The sequence below is a fragment of the Heterodontus francisci genome, chromosome 2, assembly GCF_036365525.1.
Source record: "Heterodontus francisci isolate sHetFra1 chromosome 2, sHetFra1.hap1, whole genome shotgun sequence".
NCBI classification, from domain to species: domain Eukaryota; kingdom Metazoa; phylum Chordata; class Chondrichthyes; order Heterodontiformes; family Heterodontidae; genus Heterodontus; species Heterodontus francisci.
Window position 1 is genome coordinate 9,984,341 of NC_090372.1, and position 23,226 is coordinate 10,007,566.

The 23,226-nt window shown below is 41.1% G+C and overlaps 1 protein-coding gene and 1 long non-coding RNA gene across 7 annotated transcripts in view; one reads left to right on the forward strand and one right to left on the reverse strand.

Moving 5' to 3' along the window:
* Window positions 1–23,226, reverse strand: part of lars2 (leucyl-tRNA synthetase 2, mitochondrial) — a 100,379-nt gene that overhangs the window by 12,166 nt on the left and 64,987 nt on the right. For all 5 annotated transcript variants that reach the window (XM_068054390.1, XM_068054373.1, XM_068054368.1 and 2 more), the window contains 5 exons: window positions 20,772–20,875; window positions 19,344–19,526; window positions 15,173–15,342; window positions 11,612–11,689; window positions 3,699–3,810 (listed from right to left, as the gene is read on the reverse strand). In XM_068054390.1, the coding sequence (XP_067910491.1) occupies window positions 3,699–3,810; window positions 11,612–11,689; window positions 15,173–15,342; window positions 19,344–19,526; window positions 20,772–20,875 (647 nt within the window). The remainder of the gene's footprint in view (window positions 1–3,698; window positions 3,811–11,611; window positions 11,690–15,172; window positions 15,343–19,343; window positions 19,527–20,771; window positions 20,876–23,226) is intronic.
* On the forward strand, window positions 1,300–22,179 carry LOC137381664 (uncharacterized). Of its 2 annotated transcripts, none has more exons than XR_010977208.1 (4): window positions 1,300–1,957; window positions 13,203–13,263; window positions 18,854–18,900; window positions 20,800–22,179. It is a non-coding gene; the product is annotated as an uncharacterized lncRNA (long non-coding RNA). The 2 variants fall into 2 exon arrangements; XR_010977209.1 differs by having other exon boundaries at window positions 13,203–13,246.

Below are 23,226 nucleotides of genomic sequence, written 5' to 3' on the forward strand. Positions count from 1 at the left end.
AGAAGGCTCAAAAGGCTAAGGTTTGTAACCACAGGGTTCCGCTGAGCAATCCCCTCATGAGCTGCAAATAGAAATGTCATCATAAGCTGTAAAACAACAAAAGTCTGTGCTGCATACGGCAATGACTGCAGAACAGTTTCAATTCCTCAACACACAGACAGTGCATAAACCCAGTCACCATGGGGAAGACACTTCAAGCAGGCCAAGCATTTCGTATCGGAAGATGGAAGAATAAAAATATAGGGGCAGATGTTATGAGTTGCTGCTCCTGATTCAGGGTTTCATGTAATGAGTGCATATATTGGGAACTTGGGCACTGAGGTCTGCGTGATTTTTCCATCTATTAATTGAAATTGTAATGGGCATGGTAACTTCGATGCTCAGCATTGCATTCCTGTCATGCAAACCCGTGCTGAGCATCAATCTGTAAACTTAATCTTATATTCCACTGAACCAGCAGCTGTGAACAGAAGACTAGAAACAGCCCACAACATATCCCAGCAAAGGGAGTGTAGACAGAGGCGGGGAAGAGAACAGCCCTTCTCTGGCTGTAAAACACTTCTTGTGGCTTTTTAGGAAAATGGCCGAGTTCCACTCTATTGAAAACAAATCAGAATTACACTACCTGCAGATTGTCAGGGCTATGTTAAAAACTATTAGCAACATCAATGCATGAACAGTTGCCAGAGAGACCAATCGCTGAAGTTTAAAAACAATTAACACAGGTGCATAGGCGGCTGAAGAACTGGATAACACAAAAAAAGAAATACTCATCCATTGGCTTGACATCTTTATTCAAATCACTTCCTCAGGCTCCAAATATTACTTAAATGAGTTTTCTTTGATATGACATAATTAAAATGATATCTGATTGTCTAGGTAGAAGGTGGTCAAATCAGTGTTAATTTTTGTACTTTAAAAAAAAAATCTTTTATTGAGCAGCAGGACTTGCTTTGTTGAACAGTTCTCCAAGAGGTATAACTGTCCCAGCATACATGGAGAATCAGATTACAGTAAAACCAAATCAAAAATTGATTTATTAAAAAGAACACACAGCTGAAGCTGAAAAGAGTATTCATGTTGGTAATGTTAGTTAAAAAAATCTAATGTTCAGGATGCATCTTTCTGACCCTTAACATGGACAAAACGCCCACAGCATTTACGGAAAGTTCCACTTCACATTACCATTCATAAATCATTAAAGGCCAACTCCAAAAGAGGTGTATTTTTGAGTTAATTATTTCATAAGTTAAAGATTAAAGATGTGCTCTTTAATTTTCATTCAACTGACCCTTCTAAACTAGAAGCATCCATGCCTTTGCAGCATTTTCAAATCAAATTCATTTCGTCAGTAAGTTGACAAATTAGGATTTTTTTTTTGCAAGAAAAACTAGTACTATAGCTAGGTGAGACAGCCGAGCAGATACAAGAGCTGACTCAAAGAAAAAAAAACGAGCATTTTTGTAACATTTTCACAACCACTGGACGTTTCAAAGTTCTCGACAGCCAATGAAGTACTTTTGAAGTGTAGTCACTGTTATAATGTAGGATGTGTGGCAGCCAATTTGTGCACAGCAAGCTCCCACAAACAATAATATAATGACCAAGTAATTCTTTTTGTCATTTTGATTGAGGAATAAATATTAGTCAGGACACTGGGGATAACTCCCCTGCTCTTCAAAATAGCACCGTGGGATCTTGTATGCCCACCTGAAAGGACAGATGGAGCCTCGGTTTAATGTTTCATCCAAAAGATGATACCTCTGGCAATGCAGCACTTCCTCAGTACTGGACTGGAGTGTCAGCCTTGATTTTTGTGCTCATGTCCTTAAATAGAACTTGAATCTAGAACCTTCTGACTCAGATGAGAGTGCTACCAACTGAGCCACAGCTGATATCACCACAATAACCTTCACAAGGAGAGATTGGGTCAAAAAAATTGTCTTGACAAACTACGGTAAGCAAGAAAACATACTGTCAAAGTTATTATTTGTACAACAAATAAGTAGTTTTAGTGATGTTAGTTGTGTGTGCAGCTCCTTAAATATGGATTTGGGGATTTGAAGCAGCAGAGGAAGGTGTGTCTGTGCTTGGGATTTCAGTCACTCAGCATTTAATTTTTCTACTTGTTCTAATTTGATTTCAAGCAAATAACCCGATACTATAAGCGAATGGAAACATGTGATCGATGAAACTTATCTTTTCAGAAATAACGAAGGAGGGAAACGACAGCACAGTAATTGTGAAAGACAGGATGACTTGCTATAATTTGTGCTTTGCTCCAATCAGTAAGCAAAGAAAAACACATAGATGGAGTCTGATTACAGTAGCTCAAACAGGGTGGAAAGAGTGCATGACAAAACAAATCACTAAAATTATTTTACACCAGATCACCCATGGTATTGCTCTTATGTGATCGGCATTTCCGTTACTGGAATACAGCCCACTGGTGGGGAATTTCCTTGCATATATTAATTGACTCCCTTTTTCTGGTACGTTTGTGTCTGTTACATTATAGATTTGATTTTCAAGCTCTATTTGTTAACCCGAATGCAGGAGCAACAAAATGGTCATGAACAGTATGAAGAAATTATCTGGACAATTTGATTTTGCTTGGCAGCTGTTGGTTCTAGATTGATAGGTTTGAATAATGTGAATATTTTTAATAACAGGTGAATAATTTGACTGGTTGCTTGCTCATTGTTGTTTGGAAACTGTCCTACCTGAAATAGGACAGATTTTAGGGGATATTTCAGTCAATCACTATTTCTTAGCTTGCAGTCAGGTGATGCTCTGGGTACATCCCATGTGACACCAGCACTCCCTCAGCCCTGCACTGAACTGTCAGCCTAGATTATTTGGTGCTCAAATCTCTAGAATGGCACTTGAATATGCAATCTACAGACAGTGGAACGAGCCTGACCCACTAAGACACAGCTAACACCTTGGGGTGGCTGTTGCAGAAAAGAATAATATGAAGATGTACCAATCCAGCAGTACGTGCTCTTTTGTGCTTTGGGTTGAGTCAAATCAACACTGCAACTGACCTCCAGTTAGGACGACAGAGGAAAAGAAAGTTATACATACCCAGGGTTCCTATTATTGTTTGCTAACCAGCTCCTGGAAGGCGTGGTGAACATCTGGAGAAAGAGTTGTTTGGCCATGGTCTATTCGATGCTATCTTGGCTCTCAAATGAGGAGCTCAACAAGATATTAGAGAACCACAATCAATAATGAACATGTCAGCACGCGTTGCTGCAAGGTGTGGGAACAGGAAAAGGCCATGAAGCCCAACAAGTCTAGAATTAGACTAGCACTCTACACAATAGCCTTGGCGTTTTCTAGTTTAGTTCAGGCTCTAAGTAGGCAATTTTACATTATGCCAGTAAATGTGAGCAGTGTAGTACTGGTCTGCCAGTGCTGTTCTTCTCATTTACACACAACAGTGTCTATCATTAGGTGTTGGGTGGATGTGAACCCAGCAAGCCTGGTGGGACTCAAAACTCATGAAAAAGTGGTTCGGTGCTGCCAATGGCATGAGAGCCACATGTTTGCTTTTGGTTGCGTATTTTAAAACATCAAAATGCCTAATAAGCGCAGCATGCTCAGTGATGAATTTAATATTGCATTCCTTACAAATTCCTTTTCGTATGTGTGACACCATTTTAAAAAAAAAGTTAAAAAATGTTAGCTTTTACCTTTCCACAACTCTGATGCGAGGTATGGAACCATGGGAGCAATCATAATACACAAGGTAGCCAGAGCATCTTCATATTCCATGCTGTGCAGTATCACTTGAGAAGTAGATTGCTGAAGGTAAGGGGAAGAGACAAACAATACAATCTTTAATAAATGTATAAAGCCAGAGCCAATTTCCAAAAGGGAAACCTACACATGATCTGCTGTAAACACACACATTACCAAACCATCAGCATGACGACATTTCCACTGTTGAGCTCACATACACACACAAAGATGCTACCGAGTTCCCCAGCACCCCTCCCCACCTCATTAAGCCACTGCACAGTTTTCTCATTTGATGTGAAAAGCTGTTGTTTGCACGAAACAAAGAAAAAGGATTCAATCCAAATGAGGGGTTAATGCTATCCAGGAGGGATTCTTTATGAACTTTGAGACATTAGAACAGTGCTCAGACATGAGAAAATGTTAGCAAGGACACAGAGCACAAGATTTGACTCGATGTTTCCTGGGGGCACAGTCGCAAAGAAAGAACACAAGGGAAAAGTCTGATAGCATGAAACAAACTTGCATTTAGCCTCAGCATATCCCAAAGTGTTTTACAACCAATGGGTTTCTTTTGGCAGTGGCGTCACTTTTGAAATAGAGGCCCAGAGAAGACCCACAAATGGCAAATGAACGAATGACATGTTCTTGGTGGAGTTGGTTGAGGAAGAATTGCTGGCTGGGACACCTGTACAAATTCCTGCTGTCTTTGATAGAATTTACGTCCACTAGAGCAGGGAGGTGGCGCCTCATCTGAAAGACGGTCTCGCCAGCAGTGCAGCAATGCCCGAGTACTGCAGTGAATGGTCAGCCTGAATTATGGGCTCAAGTCTATAGGAGGGCTTAAACCCACAACCTTCCGAGTCAGATGCAACTGTGTGATTCAGCCAGACTGACACACAACAAAACTATATCATGGTACCACTAGGAAAATCCATCAGTTTAGTAGCCTCGGGAAACTCCAACACGTGCAGATTGGAGATTTGAAAAGTATTCTGTTAACAGTAATTTCTATCTGTTCTTCTGTGCCATTGCTCATGGATAGTGCGGGGTCTGCTGCATGGTCACCGTGCTTCATCACTCACCTCATCTCTCCCTTTAAGCTCAGATACAGCCTGTGGAGAAGTGACCTAAACAGGCACATCCTGAGATTCCAAAAAAAAAGTCTAGTCAGAAAATGACTGGCTTCCTTTTATTAAAGAAATTTTTTTTGAAATGTGATGTTTGGAACATGACTTTTTATTTACAAAGAAATCAATCATCTATGGCACCAAACACAGTTAACCAGAGAATATGATCCTCTTGCATGCATTCATGTTGTTTTTTTGCTCAGTTTCTCCCCTTAATTCTTCTTTTTGCTTCTCTCTTTTCGTTTTCTTATACATCGTAGGTGGTGTGTAGAATGGTGTAATATAGTAGGGACTGATTCCACCAACAGCTAGAAGCTACTGTTGAGGTGGAGGTTGCACAGGAAATATGACCGAGCGCTCCATTTTCAACACCCCCAATCATGTGCTTGCTCTCCACCACCCCCCCCCCCCCCACCCCCACCTTACTGCCATCATTTCATTCTCATCATCTCTTGCTCTTTGAATGACCCAGTCAATGCCTTGTTGCATAAACCTCCCCTCCCAGCCCCCAATTTACTCTCACCCATTCGCACTAACTCTGCCCAAGGGTGGATGCCAAGAGGATTGAGGCCCAGTCACTGTCAACTAGCTCGCTTCCTTCCCTCCACGCCTACTGATTTCCCTCAAGTATTCTTGTATTCAGAATTTAACTCCTTTGTAAAAAGATGACTAAATTAATTTGGAATTAAAGAAACTGCCCATCTACCTTTTTTTTTCCCCCTCGTGTCTGTCTCACTCTCCCTCTAGAAACTAGAACTTATCTCTCAGATGCACAGGATTGGCAGTGACCTTTTCTAACTCGGGTGGAGATAACTAATTGGCTTCAAAACCCAACTGGTGTCTGTTGAAAAGTGAAGCAACATTAAATGAAGAGATAAAAACAAGAAATGCTGTAGTGTGCCTAATCGGTGCCGAACTGAACATTGAATTCAATAATTTCAGAGCATGACGGGGCCCCCAGTTTACTTTTATTTTTAAAATTTTTTTTGTGTTTATTTTATTTTATCTTAGTTTGTTCAGTTTGCTTACCCATTGTTTTATTCATGTTTGTGTTTGTGACTGTTCAGTTTTCAGTCCATTAACACCCTATCTGTACGAATGCTTTGTCTTTCAACACACTATTAACGTATTGTTTGCCTTTGCTCCATGACCTTTTGGTCAGCTATTCTGTGACCTTGTCCTATCTACACCTTCTCCTTTGTTACCTCTTTCCCCACCCCCACTTTACTTGCTTAAAACCTTTCACATTTCTAATATCTGCTAGTTCTGAAGAAGGGTCACTGCCCTGAAACGTTAACTCTACTTCTCTCCCCACAGATGCTGCTTGACCTGCTGAGTATTTCCAGCATTATTTCTTTTTATTTCGGATTTCCAGCATCTGCAGTATTTTGCTTTTATTAAAAGAGAGGTTCTCTCTTACCTCTATCTTTAATCCCAGTCTGTTTCTATCCGCCAATTCATCAGGTTTTCCTTTAGTTTAATATACTATTTAAATTTTATGGAACACCAAACAAAAAGTACAACGGAGATGTAATGAGAACATTGTAAGTTTCTCTCATAAAAACAGCCTCACATTTTTCAAAAAGATATATAAATTTTATCCCAGTAAAGCTTTTGAAATTTGTCCTCTTGTTTTTCTAGATTATTTGAAGAAAAGCTAATTGGCAGAAAGTGCTTAGAGGTAAAGAAAAATATCCCTTCAGTACAGGTGACTGAACAGCACTAATGCACCCAAGGGAATTAGGTATACTGTATATGTTCAAATTGCATAATCCAAATTTAGGTCGGTCATAGTTTTAGGCAAAAATATCAAGTCCCATTCTCAATTTTTGGAAAAGAATTTGGCCTTTAAGTAAATAACTTAATAAAGGCAAGACATAAAAGGTAATTCAGAGGAATATTTACTATTTTGGAATGTATTTTCTTGAAAGTCATATTGGATATTTGAAATTTCAGTTACAGAGAAAAAAGGTTGTAGCTGAAAATCTTTTCAGAAATCATTTTGAGTGATATATGGGAAATCTGTGGCCAGGTTACAGAACCTCAGGGCAATATACTCATTCTACAATGGTATCCATTTAGGTGTCATACAGTGGGACATTTTAACACTAAAAATATCCATCGCAGCAACTACAAGAGTAACAGGTACATAATGAATTTTCAATGTAATGACTGCCCAAGACTTAATTTAATATGCAAGATGTAAGTACTAGGAAATCTACTATGGTACTGGCTACTGAAAAGCAGCAGATGCACTATGGACAGGATTATAAAACACAATGTATTATCATTCTGCTAAAGTGTTAATAGATGTTTCTTTAAGACAACAAAGTCTAGTGGCTGTTTCTGGCTCCACTTTACATAAACTCATCCACATGCAAAGATTTACACTGTGCATCCTGCCCCACACAAAGTGCCACTACCCTGTTATCCTCAACTTGTCAACTTCCACTGGCTATCACTCTTTCCCAAACATTAAATTCAAAATCCTCAACCTAATATTACAACTTTCAGGTCTACAGTGCGCTTTGTGTGCAGAAAGACTCTCCAGGTGTTCAGTACCAGGACGGCAAAACAATGTAACCAAGCGAGAGAAGAGAAGGGAAATGGGGAAAGGATTGATAGGCATGGCAGTCACAGAAAATCAAAGGCACAGTTGAAAATAGGGGTTTTGAGGAGGTTTTTTAAAAGCAAGAAGGGAGGTTGCAAGGAAGAGGAAACTGGGCAGTGGGCTCCAGAGGGACTGAGATAATGAAGCAGTCCATGCACGCATGCAGCAAGACTTGGACAATATTCAGGCTTGGGCTTATAAGTGGCAAGTAACATTTGTGCCACTTAAGTGTTAGGCAATAATCATCTCCAATAGAGTCTAACCACCTCCCCGTGACATTCAATGGTATTACCATCGCTGATTGTGGGGGGACGGTTGGGTCACCAATGACCAGAAACTTAACTGGACCAGCCATATAGATACTGTGGTTACAACACCAGGTCAGGGACTGAGTATACTGCGGTGAGTAACTTACCTCCAGACATCCCAAAGACTTTCCGCCTTCTACAAGGCACAAGTCAGAAGCGTGAAGGAATACTCCACTTGCCTGGATGAGTCCAGCTCCAACAGCACTCAAGAAACTCAACACCATTCAGGACAAAGCAGCTCACTTGATTGGCACTCCATCCACCCCCTCCACCACTGGCACACAGTGGCAGCAATGTGTACCATATACAAGATCCACACTGCAACAACTCACCAAGGATTCTTTGACAGCACCTTCTAAACCCACAACCATTACCACCTAAAAGAAAATGGAACACCACCAGCTCCAAGATCCCCTCCAGGACTTGGACACACATCGTGGTTTCTTCAACATCACTCGGTCAAAATCGTGGAACTCCCTCCCCAACAGCAGTGTGGGAGTATTGTTACCACACAGATGGAAGCGGTCCAAGAAGGCGGCTCACCACCATCTTCTGAATGACAATTAGGGATGTGCAATAAATACTGGCCTTGCCTGCAACGCCTATATCCAATGAACAAATTTTTCTTAAACGGCATAGTGGCTGAAACCAAGGCCACCAACGATGAAGTGGGGAACCAAGGAGAGGTCAAACATTACAGCACTGGTGCATGCAGAGATACAAGGCAGTGTAGATTGTAGCAAGGTCATGGCGGTGGGGGTGGGGAATGAGAATTTTGAAGTCAACTTGGTGGGGTACGGGAAACCTAGAGAGGACTGCAGCTGGCTCAAAACTTTGTCCATAATTCTGTGCCGCAACATAAAGTGCTCCTTGTTAGTTAAAAAAAAACTCAACACAAACACAGAAGCATTTAACACCAGGCTATAGCACTTTCACACATAAACAATGTTTTCTGGCCTTAAAAATAACTCTGAAATATTTCCAGTGTGATCGTGAGAATAGCCCTAATAACAGAGATTTGGAATATCTGTTTTTCCTTGGGGAAGACTATTTGTATAAACTGCGTTCTTCAGGGAGCTTTCCTAATAAAAACCAACTGAAAAATCTTAAAGATACATATCAAGAGAGGTTAAGACTAACCACACACATTTAAAGATATCAAGCAGCATCATGAGGCACATTGTACAGATATCAGCTGTTAATTAGTTACAGCTTTAGTGTTACTTTAAAGCCAGAATCCCTCATGCCTTGGAGACTGGTCAAAGAGGTTCCTTTAACTATTGCTGAAAAATCTGGTCTTTATTTGTCATACACAAGCTATTTTCAGAAGATTGCCCCACTGAATGAGTTAAATCCTTACACAGATTTATTTATTCAATTTGTGTGGCAAAGAAAAAGTGGGAAAGGATAGAGTTTAGAAGATGCCAGCATTTTTCTCATTACTGGGAACAGTATTTGTATTGCAATTAATTGCTGAGGCAACTGCTTAAGGGAATTTCTTTTCAGCAGCTCCTCAACAGTTGATATCTTCCAGCCTTAGTGCACTTTTCCACAATGGACCAAAAAATCTGGAAGGACATAAAGCATGGGTGGGGGTGTGGGGAAAGGAAACAGCAACTATCTCGAAGAAACGATTGAGCAATTTTCCACTTCGAGCTGTCAAAATAGCCTCCTCAGCAAGAGTGCTCTTCTCGTGATCTAATTAGCACGAGCCAATTATGTGACTCATTCCTTCAATTAGGTTACAGCTGGATGTCAATCAAAATAACAGACAAATTCAAATATGGCCACCGCAATTACACTAAGCCGTGTCTCCAGAGGCTGAACCTAAAAAGGGTAAATGAAATCAAATAAAAATGTAGAAACTTAAATAAGAGGAATACAAATGTGAATGGAGATGATAAAATAAGGATTTTAAATTAAATAAAAGGAAAATACTGCAGATGCTGGAAATCTGAAATAAAAACAAGAAATGCTGGAAATATGCAGCAGGTCAGGCAGCATCTGTGGAGATAGAAGCAGAGTTAACGTTTCAGCTCAGTGACCCGTCATCAGAATTTTAAGTTGCCTTCCATAATGCTGCAGTGAAATAAATGGTGGAAATTGCAATAAAATTTGATAGCAAGATGAGAAAAATTTACGGTTTTATCAACAGCCTTGCAAGTTTTATACCTTGAAGAAACTTGCTGCCAACAGTTACTTAGTAATGGCTTCTAACGTTTCACAGTTGAAGGTTTAAATCTGCTATACAAATACTGTACACAATAAGGGGAAAGATGATTCTTTTTATCACCATCTCTACAAATTTATATTTGCACATATTCTTACCTATTTCTTCCTTTGGCTTGAGCCCTGGAGATGCATGGGGCACGGGAGGGAGCAGATGCAAAAAAGTGCATCTCAGCTGATCCATCCCAATCACTCATGCTTCTCCCACCACCTCACTTGCATTGTGTCTCATCCCCTTTTTATTTTTCCATTATTCCCCTCCACTCCCCACCACCTCCTCATTCCCATTACTATCTCTTCTTCTTTGAACTACCCACTCACCCAGTTAGGAGCAAAATCAGGAAACACCCATTCCCACATAAAGGCTTGTGGAAATTTGGAATGGTCTTCCCCAAAAAGGCTGTCGATGCTAAGTCAAATTAAATTTTCAAGATCGAGAGCAATGTAATTGACAGGCTATATGAAGCCAAGGCGTGTAAGCAGAGTTGAGGTACAGATCAGCCTCGATCTAACTGAGCAGCAGAACAGGCTTGAATCAGCTGAATGATTTACTCCTGGTTCTGTGTGACCCCTGTATCCTCTTCCACCAACATCACACACCTTTCCTTTAACCCTCCATCTACTACCCTTACTGTCATTAGCTTGGGAGCAAGGACAAGCGATAAGCAGCCTCAACTTGCTTCCCTTCTGCCTACCTCCATTTCTAATCGACTTCCCTCAAAGGGTTCTGTTGGTTTTCTAAATTCAACTTGTTTTCTATAAGAAGTTAAATTAAAATGAGGACAATTTGTATTTTCTACTCTTCCCCCTCTTTTAGGCAACACTGCAGTAGAGGGGAGAATCGAAAACAATTTGCTCAAACACCTCTCCTAACACTGCCGCAAGTATGACCAAGATTGTTGTATCTCCGGGTCTTCTTTTTCTCCCCATAGGGAGCTCCTGGCTTCCACTCGACAGTGCGCCATTGATCACAGAAATGTGCTTTAAAAAGTATACTTTAAATATGTAATTTGGCTGATCTGAGAATAATAATTGTATTTCGTAAGAGTGTGCACTCTTGCAGCAGTTATTTTATTTTTTATTTATTTAGAGATACAGCACTGAAACAGGCCCTTCGGCCAACCGAGTCTGTGCCGACCAAAAACCACCCATTTATGCTAATCCTACATTAATCCCATATTCCCTACCACATCCCCACCATTCGCCTACCACCTACCTACACTAGGGGCAATTTACAATGACCAATTTACCTATCAACCTGCAAGTCTTTGGCTGTGGGAGGAAACCGGAGCACCTGGCGGAAACCCATGCGGTCACAGGCAGTACCCAGAACTGAACCCGGGTCATTGGAGCTGTGAGGCTGCAGTGCTAACCACTGCGCCAGTTAAACAATAAAAAGGTATTTAGGAGAACAAATTCATAGAAATTTACTTTGCACTTAACATGAAATTCTGGTAGCTGCTCCTTCATGCCCACCAATAAAGCCAAAGCCATCTAACAGATGTTGTGTCCTTTCCTTAGCATGCAGTCGGTTGTACTCACTAACTTTCCGCTTCTTTGTGCGCAGAGATTTGAGGAACTGCACTTACTGATAAAGTGTTTGTGAGGCCCATTAGCCGGGAGATTGCAGCATTCAACAGGAAATCCTCTGTCATGTAACTGGTTACCTAAAACACATTTAAAAGCACGGGAAACAAAATTAAAAACAATTGTTGCAATATTTGTCCGGCCAAGTGGAAACAGCAGACATTTGTCCCCTCTCCAAAATTTGAACAGACCTTTGTGCAGCCTTACCCTGTGAAATTGATTACAAACAGCAGCTACCTGGTTATTTTTACAAGGCAGAATGTGGGGTTCAGAGCATAACACTAATCATGAGAATAAACCTGAGTACTTATTTATTGCTCATCTGAAACCAGAGATGAAAGCCTTGTTTTTTTTAAAATTACAAATAGCATGAAGTTCTGCTTTCGGTCTTTAACATTGTGACCTGTATCACTGATAGATGAGTCATTGTGTTACAAGATCCTCACTGAAAAATTAAAGATCGCAGTGCGATCATTATAACTTGTTTTTATTTTTCCCCATTTGAATTAATTCCCATTTTGCGGCCAATTTTCTCCCTTCCCACCCCTCCTGAAGGTGCTAACGTCATGTTGGGCTTTAATTCCAAAGGAATCACACAGTAAATCACCCAAAACGGCTGTGATGTACAAGCGAGTCTGGACAAGCAGAGGTATCCCAGCCAAGTCCAAACTCAGTAGATAGCAATTCAGTGTTTTGATAAACAAAACAAAGAGAAACTGTTTGCAGTAACCAGAGGACATAAATTTTAGATGATTGGCACTAGAAAGCGGTGACGAGGAAATTTAAAAAAAAAAAAATACAGCCGGTTCAGATGATCTGTAATGCACAGCTCGTAAGGTTGATGGAAGCAGTTTCGATACTTTCAAAAAGGGAACTGGATAAAATAAAACAAATATTGGGCTACAGGGAGGCAGCAGGGGCATGGGACTAATTGGAGAGCTCTTCCAAATGCAACCTCTAGCAGAGGTTGATGCATAGTAATCATCGGCAGGAATCCCAGTCAAATCCCCCCTCCATAAACCAATGGCATAGAGGCCAAGTGTAACTCTGCAGCAGAGACCAACTAATTCCAACCTAGAGTGCAGACTGATGTTGGCACCTCAGTGCTCTGTTTGGTTCAGCTGCTGATTGCAACCGTACAAGCTGAGCCCATTCAATGGGCAGTACATTTGCTTACTTAGTTTTCTCATTCATTTCCCACCACCATTACTCCCATTCCTCCCTCGACCAAGAGTTCTCCCATCTTTGCAGCCGCTTTCAGACAGAAAGGAGCAGGCTGTAGATGCCTGTACAACTTTTGACAACTAGGATCAACAGCACAAAATACAATTACTGGGAAGACGTGACTGCATGGTGATTTAAAAAAAACCTCTGCCCTCTATCCAAGGAGATACATGCAAGGCCTCGGAGGCTTCTAGTTTAGTTAATTGGAAAACAGTCCAAAATTGTCACTCAAATTTAATCAGGCGAGCATGAAGCAAGAACATGGTAACAGTGATGTGAACTAGGAGCCTTATACAATATTCAGTTATAAGTTGCTTTAGCTTTTGAACATGTATTCTTTAAGCTATTTATTTTCCCCTCTTCCATTAGGTCTAGTCGTGCTGTACTGTACTCCAATGAAAGCAAGTAGGCAGGTAATTGGTCCCAGAAGGTTTGTACCTCCACTTGCTAACATTATGTTGCTCAACTGCTGCAATTTAATCAGGTTGTTCTGATGCTGCTGGTCAGCGCAAGCCCTTTCTGGCTAACGTGCAGGGTTTTAAACAGAGAATCTCATCTCCCTCCCTACACCCACAAAAACCCGGTCTAAATGAGGCTTAGGGATTTAATTCATTTTTTGAAAACTTTTTATTTTAATTGTTTTAAGGAAACATTGGTTAATCTCTCATGGCATTGCACCAAGGGAATCAGGACCAAGTACAATATTGAGGTCAAGCAGGTTAGAGGGCAGGGGATAAGTACATTGGTACAAAAGGGCGCAGGGCTGCCAAGGGAGAGGGCGCACAGCCGCCAAGGTCTCCGGGTGTCTACTTTCATGAAAACGATGGGTTAGTGTGGGAGAGTTGCCTGGTTGATGGGAATCGGTAGGAAAACTGGGCACTGTATCTCTGCTCAGTGTGAGATGGAAGTTCTCAAGTGCACATTGGGAGGGATGGGGTGGAAGGGGGGGGGGGGGGGGTTCTTCCACATGTCTGTGCTCATGGAGGGGAGTCATGATTTTACCGCTTAGTGGTGGCAGGGGTGGGGTGGAGGGGGAATGCAATGTTGGGGTCTGACATTTCTGTTTGAGGGTGAAGAGGTAGTGCCAATCGTCTATTTCAACTTTGCTTGGAGAGGACAGATTGTAGTAATCTACTTTGTTCCCTCAATCTGGTGTTGGTGCAATTGCTCTTCAACCTTAATTTTTCCTCACGGAGTCTATGTGAACTTACCTTTACTCACTTATACCAACAGATCCGCTATTTTCCAAGGCAAGGTCTGCTACAATGCTGCACAGTGGTTACAGTTTAGAATGGCACCCAGATTTCACAAAAGAGGCTGAAGATCAGTAGATTGATGGTCACATAACTTTAGAACACCCCTTGGATACATAACATTATTCTGACACTGCCACCTACAGGCACAAACTTTTTAAGTGAATATAGGCAGCTTTCTTCCCTTCCCAGGAGGGAGCTTTCATATTAGGAATTGTGGAATCATAGTTTTATCAGCAAAGAAACCGTCCATTCAGCCCAATAGGTCTATGCCACTGTTTATGCTCCACACAAGCCACCTCCCACCGTCCTTCTATTCCTCTCTCTATCATGTGGTTTCCCTTTGAACACATTGATGCTATTCGTCTCGACTACGCCTGGTGGTAGCGAGTTCCATTAAATTCCTAATCATTAAAAAAGGGCAGATATTATGTTACTTAAATACACGTCTCAATGCACAATGAAATAATGTCCTGATTTTGGCCGTTTGACTGTTAATGCCCTGGATCCTTGATTTTCTAGTTTGCAGCTTGAGAGATACATCAATCAATAAGTGTGTGAAAATGACTCAGATTATCTCATCTGTACCATTTTACGCTTTGTGTTGAAAAGCGGGTTGCCTCACACAAGATCTCATTTTTCTCACTTTCACAAGAAGTATTTGTTGGGGTGGGATGGAGTAGGGAATGGATTAAGGACAGTAAAAAGCAAACACAAAAAAAGTCCATACGACACAAGCTCATGTCACATCACTGGTTAGGACTGAACAATGTTAAAGATTGAAATCCTGGAGTTGGCACCCAAATACTTATTTTTGTAGTGGAAGAAGAATATAATGGGATTGGGATTTTGGAACAAATTTCATAGCTTCTTTTCCTTAATTGTTTACTGGTCCTTCAGAACATGAAAATCAAAACATACATTAGAAGTATCAATTTTTTTTAAAAATGGTTTGGTGGAGGGGGAAGGAAGCAACTGGAGTTCTCCTGTGAAAGAGTGTCTTGTCAATATGCCTTAACCGTTCTGTTTTAGACTGACTGTATAAAATACCAGCTTTCCCGCACCCAACAAGCCACAAGCACTTACCTGAGACACAGTGTAGTTTTTGCTCTGCCAGATTTTCTTGGCTTCTAATTTCTCCTTTTTGTTGAGGTGGTCGGGACAGGGCATCATTCCAGCATTCCGAGCGTCAATCAGCTTGGTAACCAGGGCCCAAAGCCGGGCTTGCCACCTCAGTACACCAGGAATGGCATCCGCTGGGTTCAAAGAGGAAAAAGTGAACAAACAAGCATTCAACAAGCCCTCAACATGCCTTTTTCAACTTTACTGAGTCCAAAGCTAGAAAGAAGCAGAGTGAAGCTCTCTCAATAATTGAACATACGAGCATATGAATTAGGAGCAGGAGTCGGCCACTTGGCCCTTCAAGGTCTGGGGCAGATCAGCCATGATCTTATTGAATGGTGGGGCAGGCTTGAGGGGCCAAATGGCCTACTCCTGCTCCTATTTCTTATTAGTTAGATTAGAGATACAGCACTGAAACAGGCCCTTCGGCCCACCGAGTCTGTGCCGAACATCAACCACCCATTTATACTAATCCTACACTAATCCCACATTCCTACCAAACATCCCCACCTGTCCCTATATTTCCCTACCACCTACCTATACTAGTGACAATTTATAATGGCCAATTTATCTATCAACCTGCAAGTCTTTTGGCTTGTGGGAGGAAACCGGAGCACCCGGAGGAAACCCACGCAGACACAGGGAGAACTTGCAAACTCCACACAGGCAGTACCCGGAATCGAACCCGGGTACCTGGAGCTGTGAGGCTGCGGTGCTAACCACTGCGCCACTGTGCCGCCCTTATGTTCTTATGCTCCGCCATTCAATAAGTTCATAGCTGAACTGATTACTCCACATTTCCACCTAACCCCGATAACCTTCCAACCCCTTGCTTATCAAGAATCTATCTACCTCTGCCTTAAAAATATTCAAAGACTCTGCTTCTACTGCCTTTTGAGGAAGAGAATTCCAAAGACTCACAACCCTCTGGCAGAAAAAATTTCTCCTCATCTCTGTCTTAAATGGGCGACCACTTATTTTTAAACAGTGACCCCTAGTTCCAGATTCTCCCACAAGGGGAAACATCCTTTCCACATCCGCCCTGTCAAGACCCCTCAGGATCTTATATGTTTCAATCAAGTCACCTCTTACTCTTCCAAATTCCTGCGGATACAAGTCGAGCTTGTCCAATCTTTCCTTGCAAGACAGCCTGCCCATTCCAGGTATTAGTCTAGTAAACTTTCTCTGTACTGCCTCCAACGCATTTATACACTTCCTTAAATAAGGAGAGCAATACTGTACACAGAACTCCAGATGTGATCGCACCAATGCCCTGTATAGCTGAAGCATAACCTCCCTACTTTTGCATTCAATTCCCCTTGCGATAAACGATAACATTCTATTAGCTTTCCTAATTACGTGCTGGACCTCCATACTAACTTTTTGCCATTCATGCACTAGGACACCCAGATCCCTCTGCATCTCAGAGCTCTGCAATCTCTCACCATATAGATAATATGCTTCTTTTTTATTCTTCCTGCCAAAGTGGACAATTTCCCACTTTCCCACATTATACTCCATATGCCAGGTCTTTGCCCACTCACTTAACCTATCTATATCCCTTTGTAGCTTCCTTATGTCCTTTTCACAACTTTCTTTCCTACCTACCTTTGTGTCATCAGCAAATTTAGCAACCATACCTTCAGTCCCTTCATCCAAGTCATTTATATAAATTATAAAAAGTTGAGGCCCCAGCACACCACTCATTACATCTTGCCAACCAGAAAGTGACCCACTTATGCCTACTCTCTGTTTCCTGTTAGTTAGCTAATCTTCTATCCATGCCAATATGTTACCCCCTACACCATGAGCTTTTATTTTCAGCAATAACCTTTGATGTGGCACCTTATCAAATGCCTTCTAGAAATCCAAGTACAATACATCCACCGGTTCTCCTTTATCCATAGCACATGTAATTCCATCAAAGAACTCCAATAAATTGATTAAACATGATTTCCCTTTCACGAAACCATGTTGACTCTGCCTGATTACCTTGAATTTTTCTAAATGCCCTGCTATACTGTCTTTAATAATAGCTTCTAACATTTTCCCTATGGCAGATGTCAAGCTAACTAGCCTGTAGTTTCCTGCTTTCTGTCTCCCTCCCTTTTTGAATAAAGGAGTTATATTCACTATTTTCCAACCTAATGGAACCTTCCCTGAATCTAGGAAATTTTGGAAAATTAAAACTAATGCAACAACTATCTCACTACCTACTTCTTTTAACACTCTAGGATGAAGTCCATCAGGACCCGGGGACTTATCAGCCCACAGCTCCAACAATTTGTTCAGTACCACTTCCCTGGTGATTGTAATTTTCTTGAGCTCCTCCCTCCCTTTCATTTCCTGACTTACAGCTAACACTGGGATGTTACTTTTTTCCTCAATAGTGAAGACCAATGCAAAATATCTGTTTAATTCTTCTGCCATCTCCTTATTATCCATTATTAATTCTGATTACTCACTTTCTATAGGACCAATGCTCACTTTGTTAACTCTTTTTAAAAAATATCTATAGAAACTCTTACTATCTGTCTTTATATTTCTAGCTAGCTTTCTCTCGTACTCTAATTTTACCTTCCTTATCAATCTTTTAGACACTCTTTGCTGTTTTTTATGTTGTAATCTTCTGACCTGCCTCCCATCTTTGCGCAATTATAGGCTTTTGCTTTAAGTTTGATTCTATCTTTAACTGTTTTCGCTAACCACGAATGGCGGGTCTCAGCCTTGGAATTTTTCTTTCTCGTTGAAATGCATCTATTCTGTGTATTCTGAAATATCCCCTTAAATGTCTGCCACTGCATCTCTATTGACCTATCCCTTAACCTGATTTGCCAGTTCACTTTAACTAGCTCTGCTTTCATGCCCTCATAATTGCCCTTATTTAAGTTAATGATACTAGTCTTGGACCCACTCTTCTCTCCCTCAAAGTGAATGTAAAATTCAATCATATTATGATCGCTGCTACCTAGGGGCGCCTTAACTATGAGGTCATTAATTAATTCTATCTCGTTGCACAATACCAGGTCTAGTATAATCCAACTTTCCATCAACACCTCCCCTACTGCATTATTGTGATCTTTCCAAATTCAACAACAGATGTTCTTACCTCACTCACCCTTTTTTTGAGGGGTGAATTTGTGCGCTCAAGCTGAAGGATGTTAATTTGCAGGTATGGAACACTTTCCCAATTCAGATATCAATGTCAGCAAAGCACCAGAAACAGGTAGAGCACAGACATCTGCAGAATAAAGCTTTTGCTACTCTGCTCCAAAACGTGGACGAATGCCCTACTCCAGCAGTGTAACATATACAGTTTTCAACATGAGCAATCCTTGTTATTTCTGTGCAGAATATTGGTGATTTTTTGCCAAATTATGGGCACTTTATCTCATGCCCATTTTTGCCTTGATTGTGACTATCTAAATTACACAGGAACTTTGCAACCAGCAGAGGGAAGACACTTTCATTTGATCATTTGGAGATGAATTTGAATTCAAGTGTAAATAGGACGGTGTGTCTCAGAGCCTTAAGTGCAAGCACTTTTTTTTTTAAAAAGTGAAGTTTTATTACCTGTATTTTTTTTTAAAATATAGTTTTATAGCTGAGCATAACATTAAATCACTGTTTCATTTCATTTTATAGGGAGCAGGTCAATTTAAAAATCTACCACCTCATTATCCTCCCGAAAGGTACAGCTATCATCTTCATTTTGGTCAAGAAGAATAAGTGACCCTCAGGCAATAGCGATGTCACTTGTTGGGACCGGTCAGGGTCATCTCGAGCAGGAAGGACCTTCCCTTCCCTTATGGGGCAGTTTCTTCTTCATCTCAGTTGTGACTTTGGGGTAAGGGGAAGTATAACCACCAGCCAAAAACATTGACAAACCAAAATCTTCCCATTGAAAGGTCAGTGGTTTATTGCTGTCACCACCAGTCCACCCCAGTTAATAATTGGTTGTGAATGGTGGTAAAACAGGCAGACAGATCAGATGATAGGCGAAAGGAGGAATTAAGAAGTTCCCTCAACTCAGTGATACATTTCTTTGATGAGTCAATGTACTCATAACTATTGAAAAGAAGCTAATGTGCAGTTTGCAAAATGTAACTTGAACTGGAGGAGCTCAGTCACTTACTTTTAATGTCCCACAGAATGTCCTGCTCAGGAGGGGCAGCATACAGGATGTACAGGCGCATTGTGTCAATCCCATACTGCTGGATCATTTCTGCTGGGTCAATGCCGTTGTGCTTGGATTTGCTCATTTTTTCCCAGGTGATCTGCAGTTTCTCAGAGGTAGTGGCATGGAGTGGGTCAGAACCTGATGTGGAAAGAGGAAAACAGTAAAATTACTTACATTATATAAAGAAATGCTTAATTTCTAAGAGCTTGCTTCATGTCACTCAAAAATGATGCAACTTCATCACGGTAAAACTGATTTAAGTTTTGGGCTGATGAATTAGCACGCGTGACACAGCAGGCACGCAGTGCCTGTACGTCCTGAATGCTGCCCCTCCTGAGCCGGACATTCTGTGGGATGTTAAAAGTCAAATGCATACTGAAAACTGGCACGTGCAGCCAAGTACATATCAGTATTTTTTTTTTTTAAATGAAAACCTGCAACTGCTGCTGTCCAAATCATGCAGTCCATTAGCAATTCCCTGGCTGAGGAATCGAGAACACAAGGTCACAAACTCAGAATAAGGAGTAGCCATTTAGGACTGAGTTGAGGAGAAATTTCTTCATGCAAAGGTTTGTGAATCTTTGGAATTCTCTACCCCAGAGAGCTGTGGATGCTCAGTCGCAGAGTATATTCACGACAGAGGTCGATAGATTTTTGGATACTAAGGGAATTAAGGGATATGGGGATAGTGCAGGAAGGTGGAGTTGAGGTAGAAGATCAGCCATGATCTAGTTGAATGGCAAAGCAGGATCAAAGGGCCAAATGGCCTCCACCAGCTCCTATTTCTTATGTTATGTTAATTTGCTTCAATTCAAATAAGGTCTATTGATAATCCGAGTCTGTCAATTGACAATGTCCTGGGAACAGGCTGCCTCCCCACGCCATCAATCACCTGCAAAAACAAAAGCAAAAGCAAAATAAAACTAGCCTAATAAACTCTAACTACACAGCTGAAGAACAGACCAGAGTGCATAGCTAGGACAATACACAGTTGGGGGCTCAGACAAAATAATCTGAATTCCTCAATCTATTACTGTCCTGTAACATGCTGCACACTAAATATTACCCTGTATTTGATAATCATTACAATAAAAGAAACTAACTGGGGGAGAGGGGTAGGGAGAGGGGCAACGGAAATCTCAGGAAGTGAAATTTCTCTTTGTTGATCGGCAATAAACCTGAACCAGAGAACACAAAGGGCCATGTGCACCCAGCCTCAGTGACCTCAACTTGCAAATCCTGCATGCCTGTTGCCTATCTGTAGCCATATATTTCATGTATATAGTTTAGGATTAAATAGCTGCAATTTGCCTTTTTTTTAAAACAACCATATAATCGTCACCTTCCCTCTGGACTTTTCATTTCGTTCCAATGGCCACTTACCACTGAAACTTATCTCTTCTTTTCTCAGATATTGGCCACTCGACGCCAGTCGGAATGTCTTCCCCTTGATAAGTCCGTGCACTAGGAGTTTACGGAAAGGTTCCCTGAACCCAGGCCAGAGGAAGGGAAAGCACAAATTATGCAAAGGAAATGAAAATGATCAAACCATGATGGACGAATGACATTTCTTAACCATCACGGCAACATCTGAGCAGAAAAATAGACCAAAAAGAATTGATTATCCAAACTGGGAAAAGCTGGCTTGATAATTAATTTGAAGGTAAATCTCATGTCACTGGAACTGCAAAGATCAAAGTCAAACCAAATTAAACTTGAAAGAAATCAAATTTCCAATAGCAAAGAGCTACTCCCCCCCCTCGCCTTTACATAATGTATCCTTCTGAATCTAAATTTCCCACGTGCCAATCTACCAGTCCTGGCTATGCCAGGAGAGGAGAGACTGGGCATTGTCCTATGAGGATGGAAGGAAAACAGAGTGTTAATTATTCTGGGCTGTTTGGTGGACTTCACTGTCCAGTTAGAAAAGATTGTGTGCCTGAAACAGCAGTTAAAAAAAAATCATATTTTTCACCTAGTGTGCCCGTAAAAAAGATTCATCCAATAGTAAACATCATTATGACCACAACAAAATTACACAAAGGCCACATCTACTTTGTGAGTTGGGTGTGAAAAATCTAATGGCTCTATTTTGTCCCGCAGTTTGTGAGGCCAATGGAGGAGTGTGTGCAGATTGTTGTCGGAATAGATGACTTGTTGAATTCTGTTTAGGTGCACTGACTCTGGCTTCAAAGTTTTTTTTTAAAGACAGTCCCTAACTTAAAAGTGAAACAAAAAACTTCTGGTTTCTGGGGAAACTGAAACAGGTTAGAACCAAATAAGACACGTAGTTATTTGACCAGAAGTATGTGACTAAAGCTATCCAAGCTCAGATTACAAAATTGCAGAGTTCAAACACACTGCAGGCTGTCTGGCAGACAAGCTGCAGAGAGAAAGCGCTAATTCTGGGAGCTGGCCATTAGCAAATACGGGTTGCGGCAACTGCTTTCGGTGACTTAAAGAAATACTGGTGGAACTACGCCATCAAGACTCTCATGAGCAGGGCTGAGGAGGTTTGAGAGGTGACAAGACTGAAACGATGAAGGAAAGACTGCAATGCTCGCTATCGACGAAAAGGCATTACATAGGTGTCTGCATCAGAGAGGAGCTGGAAATCTACCTGAAGAACTTTGTGGCTGTTCGGAGACATCTTTGCTCAGGGGACTGCCCAGTAAATCTGTAAGATCTATCTTTGTTGCATATGATAATTAACATGCAATTTGTAAACTATATATATTGACTGTGATTTGTCGGTTATTTCATGTTTAATTTATGTTGATTTTGGTTTGATTGTTGGAATAAAAGTTATAAAACTGAAATCCTGTCCATGTATTTTTTTATTGGGGTCAGTGAATTTGGTTGTTTTTGCTTGCTGATCTTCATGGGGATCATAATTCAAAGAATAGCAGGGTGTATAACTCCAGTGTCCTGGCCGACATTGCTTTATCAACCAATAACACAAAACAATTAGCTGGCTCTTCAACACATTGCTGTATGTGGACTTTGCTAGTACAGAACATCTGATATGTTTGTAAAAGTTACTTTACTTCAAATAATCAATTGTGTGAAGCATTTTGAGATGTTTCAATGACACTTGTACAGAAACAAAGTTTTATTTTAATGCGACAGGAGGGTTCTCTTGCTCCACACACTCAGTCTTTTAACTACGATGCACAGGTGAACTTGGCAATAAAGAAAAGAAAATACAGATTTGCATTTATATAGCGCCTTTCACAACCCCAGGATGTCCCAAAGTGCTTTACAGCCAATTAAGTACTTTTGAAGTGCAGTCACTGTTGTAATGTAGGGAACACGACAGCTGATTTGCACCAGCAAGGTCCCACAAACGGCAATGTTATACTGACCAGATAATCTGTTATTGTGATGTTGATATAGAGTAAGTCACCATCCTGAAGTTCAATTCCTTGTCTGTACAGAGCCAACTGATTTCTGCTGGCAATGATCCAGCTGCTACAATTAGTCTCAACTAAGGAATACTCATCTGAAACCAGCCACAGTTTTAATCACCAACCAGCAACTTGGTGGAAGTGCATTTGGAGACTTTGACAGAGAGTAGGTTGGAGTTCACCTCCACGGCCAAACAGTCCATTCACTCAATTTACAGGCTTATGCACGGAGAATAGCTGCTTGGCTGGAATACCCGAGGTTTGTTATAAGTTTGTGGAATCTAACCAAGCAGCAGGTATCTGCTATCAAACATAGACACAGAATGTGAAAAATAATACCTCTCTTGCTCCAAGGGTTTTCTTTTGCGGGGGTGAGGGTGGGGAGTGAGTGAATGTGCATGCGTAAAAGAGAGGGTGATACACAAAGGAGA